Genomic DNA, 17181 nt, shown 5'->3' on the forward strand with positions numbered 1-17181 from the left:
ATCCGAAATGACCTGGCATTTATCTACAAGTTACTAGTGTCCGCCTTAAAACTGTTAATGTCCCACATTTATCGTATTCAGGAACAAATCAATCACAAGTACATAAAAATGTCCAAAATTTGGCAGGATAATTACTTTCATATCGAAACATCTTCGGTCTTCAGTAGTAAGGATAGGATATCGACCGACCTCTATTAATCCTAGCGATCTGTAGCGATTCAGAGATTCAAACTCTTTAAATAAACCAGCAGATGTTGATGTTACGTATTCTGGTAGAGAATTCCATCACGTCACCACTCTGTGTGGGAAATGGAACTACAGACGGGAGTGATTTAACCCCATTTTTGGACTTTCTTAGAATGTCCTCTCCGATGAGGAGTTCTAAATGGAAGGATAAGGTGGGACACAATAATGCCAGGATCATTGTTCAGCATATGGTAAGCCAGTATTAAATTATCTCGAAACCTAAAGTAAGTCAATGGAACTAGGTTGCTGTGTTTTATTCTATCTCCATAAGATAGGTTGGAGAAACCCTTTACCATTCTGACCTCTCGCCTTTGAGCTCATTCTAGCATATTCGTCTCATATTTGAGACAAGGACTCATTGCTTAGTGGATTCCGAAACTTTCCGGGCTTTAATCAAGATTCATGTAATAGACCCTGTCAAGGGCCTTGTTTGGATTTTGAAAATTACATCTGCCTGGACATAACTATTATTTGCTGCGGTCCGCTATTCTCTTTCAACGAGCGAATTTATCAAACATAATGGGTCCTTCTCAAAATCATCTTGTTCCTTGGGTAAAATATTATTTCCTTCCATATGTTTTAAAATAGCTATACAAATTATCTCTTCCATTAGTTTGATGACTACGCTGGTTAGGCTAACAAGTCGATAGTTGCTGCCGCAAAAACGTATCAAACAGACTTGCTAGAGGTTAGGCAATTGTATGAGTATGATTCCCAATCTCAGCAGTCTAGCAACAGTCTCATGAGTTTATCTGTTGGGGAGAAGGCTTCGAAAAACATAGAGACTATTAAAATGAGGAGTGAAAATTCATAAATTTTTGGACAGTGATTATTTTGTTGAACCTTCTCATGATCGACGCTACTCGAGCACTATTCGTTTGCAGGCGTGATGGCGGCAAAGCGTAAAGGAGCTAGGAAGGTAGTCGAAGAACAAGTTTCTTTGGGTCCTCAAGTTGCAGAGGGCGAATTCGTATTCGGAGTTTGCCACATCTATGCATCATTCAATGATACATTTGTTCATGTAACGGATGCGACAGGTGCTGAAACAATCGTTCGTGTCACGGGTGGCATGAAAGTCAAAGCCGATCGCGATGAATCTAGTCCGTATGCTGCTATGCTTGCAGCTCAAGATGTTGCAGAAAAATGCAAAACATTGGGTATAAACGCCCTACATATCCGTATCCGAGCAACTGGTGGAACAAAGTAAGCTTCGACTCCTTGTTTTTCTAATGATCTTAGGGTCCGTACCCCAAGTCCTGCTGCGCAATCTGCCCTACGAGCCCTCGCACGTTCAGGAATGCGCATCGGTCGCATAGAAGATGTCACACCTATTCCAACTGATAGCACGCGACGCAAAGGAGGTCGTCGAGGTCGCCGTTTGTAATAACTCACGTGTCGAATACAATATGGTTTGACTTGATTATCTCATGTTTTCTGAGACTTCACTACCTCAATAATACTAAGTGCTTCGCCTGAAATTAGATGAGACAAGCATTGTAGCTTGAGGTTATCCATATATTTTTTGATGTGTTCGTAGTTGTGATGATGTTCACAGTAGTTGATTAGGTGAACAAGATTTTAGTGGTTCAAAGTATTAATCAAACATTTGCTTTAGTAGTTGCTACCGTCTGATGCAACCTAAACGACCACTTACTTAAGTTATACCTTTTTCAAAAATTCATGAGCCCTGCTAACATTGCAAAGCCAGGCGGTCACAAGGAGAACACCTCGAATAATCACGACGCTAAATAGTCATTTGTTTATCAGTTTCTTGGTGAAAATTAAGGCTGTGTAATCATACCGGCTGAACTAAACACATTTTTGGTAAGCATCAAGAAACTTCGCCCATCAGTCTACTTTTTGTTGCAGTTAAGTAGCACCTCATGATATAGTTTTGCCTTTACAACGTAATTCTAGGTTTGTATTTGATACACCGAGTACGTCTTCTGTACCAGCTAATTAGTTTACGCTACAATCACGTTAACTCCGAAGTTACATATCACCAGAAATCAAATCAGATTGATAAATGGGGATGACCAGCAGTCTTTGTGGTGGGTTTTTATGAGACATGTCCCCATTTAAGATGTGGAATATCTATATGGTCCCCTAGCATCAAATGATAAAACATTGGGAGATGAACCTATCACTTTCTTATTATGAATAGTTAACCAGTTTTGTCACCAACGCGTCGACAACTTCACCTATCTTGGATGTCTGGTCAGCCCTAATGGGTTGGTGTCTGACGAAATCTCAGCACGGATTCTAAAAGCCCGTTTGGCTTTTACCAACTCACGTCATCTATGGCGAAGACGAGATATCCATCTATCAACTAAGGGACGAGTATACTGCCCAGCAGTGCGCTCCGTTCTAATTTACGGCTGTGAAACATGGCCATTAATAGTAGAAGATACTTGTAAGTTACTAGTATTTGATCACGGATGCCTTAGAAATATTGCTCGCATCTGCTGGGATCACCGGGTAAGTAATAGTGAGGTTAGACTCAGGGTATTAGGAAATGATGGTAAATCAGTTGATGAGGTCATGAATCTTCATCGACTGAACCTTTCATTAGAATCCTGCCAGTCTTGTAGGACTGCACTTCTTAACTGAAAAAGTTCTGGTTGTACATTTCAGTTTCCCCCATCATTACTCCTCTTTTTTTTCTTCCTTTATATATACGCATCTTCTAACTTTCTCCTCCCATTCTCATTATTTTGTGTGGTGCATGTGTATCTGGTGCCCTTTTGTACCAATATGTATGTTTAAATAAATAAATAAAAATTCATCGACTGAGATGGTTGAGCCACGTGTTACGTATGCCTGAACACCGATTACCATGACGCGCAATGCTGACTAGTGTTGGAAGAAAGTTAGGGGTGGCCAAACTAAAACGTGGCATCAGAGCTTGAAGTCACTAACTTCTAGTCTGAGCCATGTTGGTAGATGCAGACTACTTGGTCCGCGCGACTATCGTAACCAATGGTTGGAGACTCTGTGTGACATGACTCAGAATCGATCACAATGGAGAAATACCCTTCCACGGTGTGGGCAGCCGGGAAGTGATACTAGCCCTCATACCCTTAACTGCACACAAGACCAAGTTGGTCGCTTTCAAATCCTTCCTACACCTAATAACTCTGTTATCTCCTCGACTAACCCTTCCCACGTCCTTTTATCGCGTCGCACCGCTAGGGCAAACGATTCGAGTACACAGAACGTTATTCCTGGTCTCTTGAAACCACGCTCTAAACTACATATAGGAACTTTTAATGTCCGAACATTGTGCCAAATAGGACAACAGGCTTCCTTAGCTAGAACTCTAGAATCTTACACCATCGATGTGTGCTGCGTCTCCGAAACGCGCATACAAGATCCGAGTAGTGTCATTCATTTGACCGCACCTAATCAAAATAAAGTTTCATCTCGATACACGCTCCGTGTATCTGAAAGCCCTGACGCTGCTTCCCGTGGCCTCGCTGGAGTAGGTATAGCATTAAGTCCTAGGGCAGAACTAGCTCTTTTAGACTGGATCCCAGTAGACAGTCGTCTATGCGCTGTTCGACTAAACGGATCAGTAAGGACTCGGAAAGATAGGGAAATTCGTCGTTGCCTCTTCGTCGTCTCTGCCTACTCTCCCACTGACTGCAGCTCAGACGATATAAAAGATGAGTTCTACAGGAAACTTTCTGACCTTCTCCGAGAAGCTAGGCGTTCTGATGTAGTAATAGTAGCAGGTGACTTTAATGCTCAAGTAGGTAAACTAAGTGAAAGGGAAGGACACCTGGGTGGATCTTATGGTGTCATGGCGAAAAGAACAGATAATGGCGACCGTCTGTTGCAGCTATGCTCAGATAACCGCCTATTTCTTGCAAATACTAACTTTAAGCATAAGGAAAAACATCTTTTGACCTGGCGACCCCCGAATTCGTCCCAACGTTGGACCCAATTAGATCACATCGCTATCAGCCACCGATGGAGGGGCTCGATAGAAGACTGTCGCTCATTCTGGGGCACATGCTTAGATTCAGATCATGCTCTAGTGCGAGCACGTATTTGTCTGCGTCTTACTGGACGTAGGAAAGACACTGCAGGGAAGCCTCTAAGGGTTCTACTTAATGGTAGGCAAGCTAAGAATATATTTCAGGAACAACTAGAAAAACAGTTAGGCAGCCATGTAAGTTGTGTCCACCCCGAAGCAGCGTGGAATGACATCCGAAAAGCTGTGGAATCAGCAGTGATATCCGCTAATAAGGTAAACCATAACGTTAGGGAGAAACAATGGATCTCGGCAGCATCTACCGCACTGATAGATGCTCGTAAACTCATCCCACCTGGCTCTGAACATAACGAAGAGCGGAGTCAACTTAAGCGCAGGCTAATAAGAAGCTTACGTAATGATGGTGAACATTGGTGGGTAGCGAAAGCAAGAGAGATGGAAAAGGCAGCGGCAATAGGTAACAGTAGGCAGCTATTCAGACTCGTTAAAGAAACCGGTATTAGGAACCCAAGTATCAGTGAAACCATCTCAGATAAAGATGGGCATATCATTCATTCTCAATCCAGGAGATTGGTTCGATGGGCAGAACACTTTAGGGATCAGTTCAACTGGCCTTCAGCCACACTTCAGTTACCCACGATCCCCGTCGTCCTGAATGGCAAATTGATGTAAGTCCTCCAACCCTCTGCGAGGTTGAAAAAGCTATAGGAAATCTGAAGCGAGGGAGAGCAGCAGGCCCTGACAGGTTGACCCCTGAGGTTTTTAAGGATGGTGGTCCAGTACTAGCAGTGAGACTGACTGAGGTCTTAGGTAGAATCTGGGAACTGGACGTAATTCCATCTGACTGGTCCCAATCACTGATTGTGCCAGTCTATAAGAAAGGACAAAAGTCCTCCTGTGACAATGACAGAGGAATCAGTTTAACTAATATAGTGTCTAAAATATTAGCTTCAATAATACTAGGTCGCCTAACCAAAGCTCGTGAAGAGCAGACTAGAGAAAATCAGGCTGGTTTTCGACCTGGACGTGGTTGTATAGACCAGATATTCACCCTACGTCAGGTACCAAAGAAGTACATTAACCTCATAAAGGCTCTCTACTCGAACACAACTGGTCGAGTTAGAGCCTATGGCGAACTGTCATCAGAACTGATTACCTCAAGTGGCGTTCGTCAGGGCTGTCCACTCTCCCAATTCTTGTTTAACTTTGTCATTGACATACTTTTAGAGATAGCACTTTCATCAGCTAAACCTCCAGGAGTTGAACTTTTACCGAGAGGCTCACTTGTTGACTTGGAATACGCCGACGACATAGTTTTACTCGGTGAAGACGCTGACAAAATGCAGAGTCTTCTGACCACTATAAGCAACTATGCAGGGATGTTCGGAATGCGATTCTCTCCCTCGAATTGCAAAATGTTACTTCAGGATTGGGTTGCATCGACACCTGAACTAATGATAGGGAGTGAAGTAGTTGAGCGTGTAGACCACTTCACTTATCTTGGGAGTCTCATCAGCCCTTGTGGTCTGGTATGTGACGAAATCTCAGCACGGATACAGAAGGCTCGTCTAGCTTTCGCCAACTTGCGTCATTTATGGCGTAGGCGAGATATCCGTCTAGCAACCAAAGGACGGGTTTACTGTGCAGCAGTTCGCTCCGTCCTACTCTATGGCAGTGAAACATGGCCAATAAGAGTAGAGGATATTCGTAGGCTACTAGTGTTCGATCATAGGTGTCTTCGAAGCATTGCTCGTATATCCTGGGACCACCGGGTAAGTAATGCAGTTGTTAGGAAACGAGTACTAGGTAGGGATGGCAAATCGATTGATGAAGTAGTGAAACTTCATCAGTTGAGATGGCTGGGACATGTGTTACGTATGCCCGACCACCGACTGCCCCGACGTGCAATGTTTCATGGTGTAGGAGTAGGTTGGAAGAAAGCTAGGGGTGGCCAGACCAAAACGTGGCACAAATCAATGAAGTCACTGACAAGTGGACTGGGCCATGTTGGTAGGTGTAGACTACCTGGTTGGGATTCGCGAGATGACAGCAACCGATGGTTAGAGACCTTGAATGACATGGCTCAAAATCGTTTGCAATGGCGAAGATGCATCCACTCTTTGTGTTCTACCAAATTCTAATCTTCTGAATTCCTCATGTCTTTATCTTTTTCTCTTTCCCAATTTATTTCACTGTACTATACTCCTTCAATAATTTCTTGAAACCCCTAATCTTTTGGATTTCTGATTATACTCCTACTACTTCTACCACTATGGGATTTGAATCGACAACTGCATCTCTGTGCTAATGTGGTATGGCAACTCGAACTGATGTACGTACGTACGAAGTTCTACGTTGTGACTGACTGACTGACTGACAATGGCGCAGGTGTATACACTCTTTATCTTCCCTTAAACCTTGAGATTTGAATTTCTTCATATCTGTCTTCTCTCCTATACTATATCCTCATATACAACCTTATATATCTTTCCACCACTAAATTAACTACTTCTATGAATCCGGTGTACATCTTGTTGTGCTAACGAGGTATGGCAACTTGGAGCGATGTATAAATGTGCCTGGTCCTACGCTGTAGCTAACTGACCAATTGTGTTAAGGGCCTTGTCCGTAATTTAGCTCCATAAATCGTGCATGTGACAGGGAAGTTAGGTTGTTCTCAACTGAGTCCAACTTCTAAGCGTGTCAATAATCGTTTGATGGAATGTAGAGGATGAGCTGCAAACACGACACCGATACCCTCTAGGCGTTATTTTCCGACAAAAGATGTGATGTCTTAGTTCTGACATCCTTCAAATAAATCTAGTTGTCGTTGAAGTGTTTGGCAAATATTTTGACATACATCTAGCTATAGATTTCTTAGAAAAGGTTCAAAGATGGAAATGTATTCTATCTTAAGCCTCACTGTACAAGTTTGAGAGGTGGCTACCATTTCAAGTAGTTTGATCTAAGTGAATCAGAGAGAAATCATCTAGTTATGTCATATCATATACAATGCAATACTCTCACAGATATTCGTACCCAGAAATCACTCAGATAAGTTCCCTCTAAGAGCTGAGTTGACAGGAATGGTGCGAGGTTGTCATGTTACCCATTTACTGAGGACAGGTTCGTGCGTTTAATTTCGAGGTATATTCCAAGTGACGTCTAGAAGTGTTTTAGACCTGACCAAGCCGAAGTAGTTGTATCAGGACTCGAAGTTGTGATCTAGTGGTTAAAAAAGCAGAAAGGTCTACTAACGGTAGTATAGTAGGTTCCCTGAGAAAGCGGCGATTGTCTAACCGGTAACTTTGAAAGAATAAGTATGAGGAAGCGTAACTTTCACCAGGGATTCGCAATGCAGTAGAGCTTTTTGACAAACAAGGAAGGACAGGACGAGCAGTTTTCATATCTATATTTCCACCGAATGGTATTTCTGGTGCTTGAGTCGTGAGGACTAAAAGTTACTATTAGTGGTTGGCTTCAAAAACTGAACAGGAAAACAGAATCGTAAATCATACCTCTGATGTCTCTGTCCAGATTTCTTAATCTTTATTTCATCAACACTTTAATCTATGATATTTTGCTTCTATGTGATACGCTCGCCTTTGACACGGTGAAAATTTGTAGCTTAGAAAGATGTCTTTGGTGGATCTGTGCCTTGGGCGATTCAGTCGTGGGTCTTTCATAGTCTTCATAGAAATCGTAAAATCTGTACAGACGTGAGTTATTCTAATGTAGAGGGTGAGAAGCCTTCTTATGTGACGATCCCCCAAAAATACCACTGTGTATCCTTGTCCCTTCTATTTGTAAAGGATACTTATAATTGGTATGGACCGTAAGTTGTTCGAATCCATGACATAATTTTGAACACTGATATTTTCCAATAAACCTCGCGGCCACGTGACTGTCAGTGATTTTCGATCTTCGCTTGGCAATAATGGCTGTTCACAAATAGTATCTACTGTTGAGGCGTAATAGTTGTCTGGTACACGTGATTCACAAGCCTGTGATAGAGTACACAATAAAGGGTTGTTTTGGAGAAAAGTACAAGCCCGCTATACTGGTAGTTACTTGTAACAGATATTACCTCGCTCTAAATACTTCTAAGAAGTATCTTGACAACGCAACAATTTGGTTAGCAATATACGGTACTTTGGGGCATATTCCACAACTGATGACGCCGGCAATTCTTCAATGGAATTTCGCACAATCTAAGAGGTAATCAAAGATACCACGTTACAAGATGCTATCACATTCTCGAGACACCACGACCCGTTACGACTCAATAGGCCAGCGTTCGTTAATCCAACACACCATGTTCTCACGACCGACAGTTTAGCGAGGAAAACCTATCATCTAAGGTTTGCTCGGTGAGTCTACCATTGCAACGACACAAATGCAGTGACAGAATTATAATTATACGGTAGGCTACCCGCCAAACCCTCGACCTATGTGAATGTCAATAGTCAAATGCATATACGGTGCGATCGGTACTTATTAATCTGGATCGATTGTGGCACGTGAGTAACCGGGTGTATTAGCGAAATCAACAACGCTATACACAGAAATTCAACAGCATCTACATTTTTCAACTGCTACTTCATGCAGCACTATATAACTGATGGTGCAGTTCGTACTATAACTCAAAATCAATCACCATTAATGACTAGTTTTACATTGACTGTAAAAACGCCCTACCTTCACATTTTGAAAAAAAGAACTAAAGAAGGAGTGAAATATTTAATGATCACAAATTAAAGTGCAAAACAGTAGATAATGATCAAAATGTACATGTTGGACTGATATTAGGACATAAATACTGCACAGAGAAAAAAACAAACATTTATTATTATGTGAGTGATGACCAATAACTACTGGTTTTAAAAAAATGCTAAAATATACAATCAAAATATGTTGACCTTTTTTTAAAGCCTTTTAGTATACAATCCGAATCTATGTCTTTAACCACTCGATCATTTCACATGTAACAGACTGGAACATACAACGAAAACGAATTTGAATACATAAGAAAGACTTGTGATATTTCCTCATAACCACAAAGAGCTCATTGAACCACCCATCTCACTTTGCTCTCGAACAAATACTTCATAGTATTGGTAGATTGTTGTGACAGCCATGAGAATACCTGTTCCGCTCCCAATAGCACCTGAAACAAATAAGTTAATTTGTGATTAGACTAAATTAGTAAAACATCACTGGGATTATTGTTAGGTTTTTAGTATACAAAATTTGCATAGAACGCTTGTCATATCTAATATAAAAAGCTAATTAGTCAACTAACTTTCCAGGTACTTACTTGGGTAAGATCTACATCCTAAGTGTGAGGGTTAATTAAGTTGGCCGGTCTCCAAACTGAAGTAGTTAGAGCGGAGTTTGAACCTGGAATTTAGTGACAGAAGGTCAAAAAGCACTAAGCTATCACCCTTTGGTGGGATTCCACAAATGCTCTGGTGGGAACAGGAGATTGTATTAATGAGCTCTCTACTCAATATTGAGACCTTGAATGACATGGCTAAAAATCGTTTGCGATGGTGAAGGTGCATCCACTTTTTGTGTTCTGCCGAATTCTAACCTTCTGAATTCCTCATGTCCCTATCCTTTTTCTCTTTTCAAATTTAGTTCACTGTATTATGCTCCTTCAATAACATCTTCAAACCCTAATTTTTCACATAATGCTTATACTCTTACTACTTCTACCACTATGGGATTTGAATGGACAACTTTATCTCTGTGCTAATGTGGTATGGCAACTCGAACTGATGTACGTACGTACGAAGTTCGTCGTTGTGACTGACTGACTGACTCAATATTTGGCCGGCTTATATAAAATGTAGCAATAACAAGAACTGTATTTTTACAGTAGTGACAATTACAAGCTTTTACATTATTCATTATCAAGATTTTGGGACTTAAGTAGAGGGTCAGTATGAAACTTACAATAAGTCTACTCTTAGGAAAGTGCGTTTCAAACGACTGAGATCTTGGGTAAAAAGAGTAGAATCTATTACAAATGTGTTGGAACAAGCTTTCACAATTCACACAAGAACAAAAAAGGAAATAACAGGAAAGATATGTGAAAAAATAAACATGACAGTAGTAGTAAACCAAGGAAACATGTATAATAGTGGTGTGGAAAGTATGAACCTACTTGCGCTTGAATAGTAGCATGAAATAGGTGATGACTGTGCTCAAGAAACACCCCTATCAACTCATTTGCTGTAGACCTATAACCTTGGAACAATTTACCACTGTGTCTAATATCAAAATGTTTGTAGTGGTCCTACAATACATCAGTGTTTCGAAGCATGTTTGGCTTCTGCCAACTTACGTCACCTAAGGAGAAAGCAAGATACCTGTATAATGTACGACAGTTCGTTCTCTTCTACTTTACGGCTGCGAAACATGGCCATTAAGGGTAGAAGATACTCGTAAGCTACTAGTATTTGATCACAGATGTTTTAGAAATATTGCCAACATTTACTGAGTAAGTAATAGTGAGGTTAGACATAGGGCGTTAGAGAATCATGGCAAATCAGTTGGTGAGGTTGTAAATCTTCGTCAACTGAGATGGTTGGGCTACGTGTTACGTATGCCTGAACACCGGTTAGTCAGCCAGTCAGCTACAACGTAGGACCAGGCACATTTATACATCGCTCCAAGTTGCCATACCTTGTTAGTACATCAAGATGAACACCGGATTCATAGAAATAGTTAATTTAGTGGTGGTAGTATATAAAAGAAAGGTTGTATATAAGGATATAGTATAGGAAGGAAGAAAGTTATGAAGTAATTTTAATTTCAAGGTTTAAGGGAAGATAAAGAGTGTATACACCTGCGCTATTGTGATCGATTCTGAGCCATGTCACACAGAGTCTCCAACCATTGGTCACGATGATCACGCAGACCCCAACGAAGTAGCCTGCATCTACCAACATGGCTCAGACTAGAAGTTAGTGACTTCAAACACTGATGCCACGTTTTGGTTTGGCCACCCCTAACTCTTTTCCAGCCATCCCCTACACTAGTCAGCATAGCGCATCGTGGTAATCGGTGTTCAGGCATACGTAACACGTGGCCCAACCTTCTCAGTCGATGAAGATTTATGAGCTCATCAACTGGTTTACCATAATTCCCTAATACTCTGTGTCTAACCTCACTATTACTTACCCGGTGATCCCAGCAGATGCGAGCAATATTTCTAAGGCATCTGTGGTCAAATACTCCTAATGGCCATGTTTCACAGTCATAAAGTAAAACAGAACGGACTGCTGTGCAGTACACTCGTCCCTTACTGGATAGACGGATATCTCGTATTCGCCATAGGTGACGCAAGTTGGTAGAAGCCAAACAAGCTTTCCGAATCCGTGCTGAGATTTTGTGAGACACCAACCCATTAGAGCTGATCAGACTTCCAAGATAAGTGAAGTTGTCGACGCGTTCGACTACTTCGCTCCCTATCCTTAGTTCAGGTGTTGACGCAGGCCAGACCTGGAGTAACAATTTACGTTTAGATGGGGAGAAACGCATCCTAAACATCCTGGCATTATTATTCAGTTCCAATAGAAGACTCTGCATTTTGTCAGCGTCTTCACCAAACAGGACTATGTCATCTGCGTATTCTAAGTCGCTTAGTGGACCCCCTGGTAGGAGATCAATTCCTGAAAATCCAGTCGAAGAGAGTGTTATTTCCAGCAATAGGTCTATAATGAAGTTAAACAAAAATGGGGATAGTGGACAACCTTGTCGGACACCACTTGAGGTTGTAAAATCAGATGACAGTTCGCCGATTACCATGACGCGCAATGCTGACTAGTGTTGGGAATTGTTGGAAGAAAGTTAGGGGTGGCCAAACTGAAACGTGGCATCAGTGCTTGAAGTCACTAATGTCTGATCTGAGTGATGTTGGTAGATGCGGACAACTTGGTTGGGGTCTGAGCGACTATCGTAACAAATGGTTGGAGACACTGGTTGACATGGCTCAGAATCAATCACAATGACGTAGGTGCATACACTCTCTTCCCTTAAACGGTGATATTATTTTATACCTTTCTACGAACTAATTCTTTCTCCATGTATCATATCATTATATATCATTTATATATTACTACCATCAAAGTAACTACATCTATGAATTTGGTGTCTGATGAGGTGTAGCAACTTGAACCGACGCATATATGTGCCTGGTCCTATGTTGTAGCTGACTGACTAACAACATTTCAAAGACACCCAAAATCAGTCGCTACGAACCGGTGTCTTTAACCCTATAAGATGAATAAATGACTTGAAGTAATACCTTTATAGTTAAAACATTTAAATCACCTATTAGGTAACGGATTCAAATTCTGCTCTGCCTACTTCGGTCCGGGATCAAAGCTGAGTATTCGAACTTATACTGGATTAATAAATTACAATAATGATAATGTTACCATTTTAGTAACTAGGCTATCCGAGGAATACTTCGAAACGCGATCATCAGCTCAAAACACACTCTTACAATCAACCTTTAGACAGTTGGTAAACATTTATTTTGAGAATTTCTTACTGTATATTATCAAGTATACAGTACTGGACAAAGCGATTAACATCAAGTTGCATCTCAGTATGCATATTTAGACATGACTGTCACACTGTACATGTACACTGAAAGCAAATGTAGCAGCATCTGCCAAGATACTCCACATCCTCTTCAGTAAGATTTGGGATGAAGAACAAGTACCAACAGACTGGAAAAAAGGACTTCTGATCAAGATACCAAAGAAAGGCGATCTGAGCAAGTGCGACAACTACAGGGGCATCACTCTTCACTTAATACCAGGAAAAGTCTTCAACAGAGTATTGTTAAACAGGATGAAGGATTCCGTGGACGCCCAACTTCGAGATCAACAAGCTGGATTTCGTAAGGATAGATCGTGCACAGATCAAATCGCAACTCTACGTATCATTGTGGAACAATCAATCGAATGGAACTCATCACTCTACATCAACTTCATCGACTACGAGAAGGCATTTGATAGCGTGGACAGGACGACACTATGGAGGCTTCTTCGACATTACGGCGTGCCTGAGAAGATAGTCAATATCGTACGGAACTCCTATGATGGACTAAACTGCCAAATCGTCCACGGAGGACAACTCACTGACTCGTTTGAAGTAAAGACCGGTGTTAGACAAGGTTGCTTACTCTCACCCTTTCTCTTTCTCCTGGTGATCGACTGGATTATGAAGACGTCAACATCTGGAGGAAATCACGGGATACAGTGGACAGGCAGGATGCAGCTTGACGATTTGGACTTCGCGGATGATCCCTGCTTCGGTTTGGGCACCCGGGCAGTATCACAGCCCACACACACAAATAGTGTGGCGCATATGTACCTGGTGCCCTTTTGTACCAATATATATGTGTTTAAATAAATAAATAAATAATCGCGGATGATCTGGCTCTTCTATCACAAACGCAACAACAAATGCAGTAGAAAACGACCAGTGTGGCAGCAGCCTCAGCAGCAGTAGGTCTCAATATAAACAAAGAGAAAAGCAAGACTCTCCGATACAATACAATATACACTAATCAAATTACACTTGACGGAGAAGCTTTGGAAGATGTGGAAACCTTTACATATCTGGGCAGCATCATTGATGAACACGGTGGATCAGATGCAGATGTGAGGGCGCGGATCGGCAAAGCAAGAGTAGCATACCTACAACTGAAAAACATCTGGAGCTCAAAACAATTGTCAACCAACACCAAGGTTAGAATTTTCAATACAAATGTGAAGACAGTTCTACTGTATGGGGCGGAGACGTGGAGAACTATGAAAGCCATTATCCAGAAGATACAAGTGTTTATTAACAGCTGTCTACGCAAGATACTTCGGATCAGATGGCCAGACACTATCAGCGACAAGTTACTGTGGGAGACAACAAACCAGATTCCAGTGGAGGAAGAAATCAGGAAGAAGCGCTGGAATTGGATATGACACATATCGAGGAAATCACCCAACCGCGTCACAAGACAAGCCTCCACATGGATTCCTGAAGGCCAAAGGAGGAGAGGAAGACCAGAGAACATATTACGCTGAGAAATGGAGACAGGCATGAGAAGAATGAACAACAACTGGATAGAACTAGTAAGGAAGTGGCAGAACAGAGTGGATTGGAGAAAGCTGGTCGGCGGCCTATGCTCCATTGGGAGTAACAGGCGTAAGTAAGTAATATCACACATGAACGAATATAAGGAACTTACATAAAACGTATGTATTAAACGTAGGATATAGTAACTTAGTAGGCGTTTGGCTTGAAATTTAGACAAAGTAACAACCCTACAGGGAAGATTGATATACAGAGTAGAGATCGTGAAGAATCACGAGTGAACAAATAAACGAAAGTAATTCAGGACCTGAAAAGAACTGTATCGTTGCATGTTGCCACGCTTCAAATTAGCACGGAGAAACAGAACCAAAGAGATAAATAGTAAGAATTAATGTACCAACATTTTCTGAGAACAGAAGGTAGAAAAACCTACGTGGAAATATGGAGCAGAATACATAGAATAATAATCTTTAAACTTTATGCAAGAATAAATTCTCATTATTGCCACTGACTTGAAGCTACATCATCGTAACCAATCAACTGTTTTCTAGGGAAACGAAGACACCTCGAATGCTTTGACACCCTTCAAAGTAACTAGATAGATATATATTTACACATGGTTAACGTGGAATGCCATTTAACTATATTTATGTACTAATTTTGGGAGTTCCATACGTCGTGTGAATGCAATTAAAGCTACTTAACCTAGTTGTTCAAACCTGTGAACCAGTGGTTGTAAATGTAAGTGTTTTACTCAGATTGTTATTAATCCACTTAGTGATTCACGTAAAGATGTGACAAAGGTTTTCGTCAACTGATGGCTACTATTGGTTTTTGAAGTAATTGCTAAAATACAACGCAAGAAACTAAAATTACCATCTTACCTAAGAAGTCCGCCAATACTGAAAGAGCGCCGATACATAGACCACCAAGTGCGGCTGCTGTTGGGATGTAACGATTCAACTCATGCACCATTGAATTCTCCCGATGTCCTGGGACGACAGTCTGTTGTTCTTTGAGCTGTTTAACTACATCTTTAGCACTGGAATTTGAGACATCGATCCATATTTTACTGAAAAACGCACAGCTCCCAAGCATAAAAGCAATATACAAAATACCGTGTATAGGGTCTACTAGCATATCGCCTAAGGAATCTGGAGGCGTCATGTAGTAACACAACCCTCCGATAGGTACAGATCGAGAACCTCCTTCACCATCAGACCAAACACCCAGAAGATTGATAATGAAGTTACCTCGGAACTTGCTAGCTAACATCTACAAAAATCTTTTGAACATTCAATGCTACTCACTTGTGACATTACATAAAGATTAGAGACAAGCGCACTCTGAAGCATGATCGGGGCATTACTCGTGTAGAAAAGTTTGATTGGATATGAAGTTGATTGCCCCCGATATCGGATTGACTTGACTGCAATATCGACTCTGAAGCTCTGAAGAATTCGAGATTTGTAAATAAACTTACTTGGAAGTAAATAACAACAGCAAAGACAAGAATAGTTGCAAGTATGTTCATTAGATTTGGGAGATTCTGACGATAAAACGCCTCCCTTAGTGCGCGGACTTTATCTGTACGAGTGGCCAGTAGATGGAAAAGGGATATTATAGCACCCTCGAACTCCGTACCTGGAAAAGTAAAGGTAAAAAATTAACATTTACCTCGTCCAGTGTTAATTGTAGTCGGGCTTATTGCTCTCCACACGATAGTTTCACAAATATTAGTTGCAATAAACAAAGATATACCAGAACCCAAACCATAACCTTTCTGAAGAAGTTCATCCAACATCAAAACCAAGAGACCTGCGAATGTCAGCTTAAACAAGAGTGATCAAAAACAACAACAAACCTGGAAGATTATCAACAGACAAATCCCTGCACCTAGTTCGCTTGGTGCACCATAGATTCCGGACATAACATACACAGAAGCTTGGCCAACAGTTATAACCATACCGAATACTGGAATGTTAGAAATTTATGACATCTTACATTTCTGAGCTCCGTTAAATAAAGCTCTGTCTTTCGGTGCATCGCCAACAGAGAGCACTTGTATCCCAGCAAGAAGCTGCATAATTAAACCAGATGTTATTATTGGAGATATTCCAAGCTCCATAAGTGTCCCTTTGTTTGACGCAGAAATCACTCGAAGCCAGTAAAGAGGGTCGGCAGATTCAGACGACATGATGCCAAAGAGTGGTATTTGGCAACAAAACAGAAATATCATTAAAGTTATTCCCGTCCATAACACACGTTCTCTAAACTGAATCTTCCGTTCAGGGCGGGAGATCTCCGGTAGGATTGCACAAAACGGCTTGACAATATCCAAAAACTTGACTATGTGAAATAGTTATAAAACAGAAAAACCCATATGACAAACCAGTCATCGTCAACACCAAAATCACAATGCGTGGCGGTTAGTATGCATGAAATGAAATGAACAAACAACTTTCATCATCCAATGTCTTTGTCACTAACCGATCTGAACCAGCTAATTTATTTGTGATCAGACCTAGAAATGGACATGTAGTCTTTATATTTTTGGCGATGTTTGTAGGAATGAGTTCAGCTAATAAATGGGATTACCAGTGGATACAATCTATTTGATGGAGTCTGAGTACCCTAACCCCAAAATGAGACACTTACATGGCCTGGTAAATGTCTGGGCATTTGTTGCAGCATTTTTTCAGACCAAATCCTCAGGAAATTGCTAAGAATTGAGGCGATACTCGACGGTACTATTTGTCTCCATCTACCAGTGACTGTAAAGGGATTCTAGGATCGGATGAATGAAAACCCCTGATACCTATTAGGGT

The 17181-nt window shown here is 41.2% G+C and overlaps 2 protein-coding genes across 2 annotated transcripts; one reads left to right on the top strand and one right to left on the bottom strand.

The window, feature by feature from the left end:
- Nucleotides 1–1108: 1108 nt before the first annotated feature.
- On the top strand, nt 1109–1669 carry Smp_053830 (putative 40s ribosomal protein S14). The gene is made up of 2 exons (XM_018797501.1): nt 1109–1449; nt 1486–1669. The coding sequence occupies exons 1-2, from the start codon at nt 1136–1138 to the stop codon at nt 1628–1630; spliced, it is 459 nt and encodes a 152-aa protein (XP_018652536.1). The 5' UTR covers nt 1109–1135; the 3' UTR covers nt 1631–1669.
- A 7299-nt stretch (nt 1670–8968) lies between these two features.
- On the bottom strand, nt 8969–16775 carry Smp_053820 (putative preprotein translocase secy subunit (sec61)). Its single transcript, XM_018797502.1, has 8 exons — nt 16746–16775; nt 16358–16702; nt 16218–16327; nt 16031–16184; nt 15837–15997; nt 15664–15804; nt 15238–15628; nt 8969–9410 (listed from the first exon to the last, which is right to left on the bottom strand). Exons 1-8 carry the CDS (start codon nt 16750–16752, stop codon nt 9292–9294), a joined length of 1428 nt encoding a protein of 475 aa, XP_018652537.1. The 5' UTR covers nt 16753–16775; the 3' UTR covers nt 8969–9291.
- Nucleotides 16776–17181: the final 406 nt, after the last annotated feature.

The sequence above is a fragment of the Schistosoma mansoni genome, chromosome 4 (genome assembly GCF_000237925.1).
Source record: "Schistosoma mansoni strain Puerto Rico chromosome 4, complete genome".
NCBI classification, from domain to species: Eukaryota; Metazoa; Platyhelminthes; class Trematoda; order Strigeidida; family Schistosomatidae; genus Schistosoma; species Schistosoma mansoni.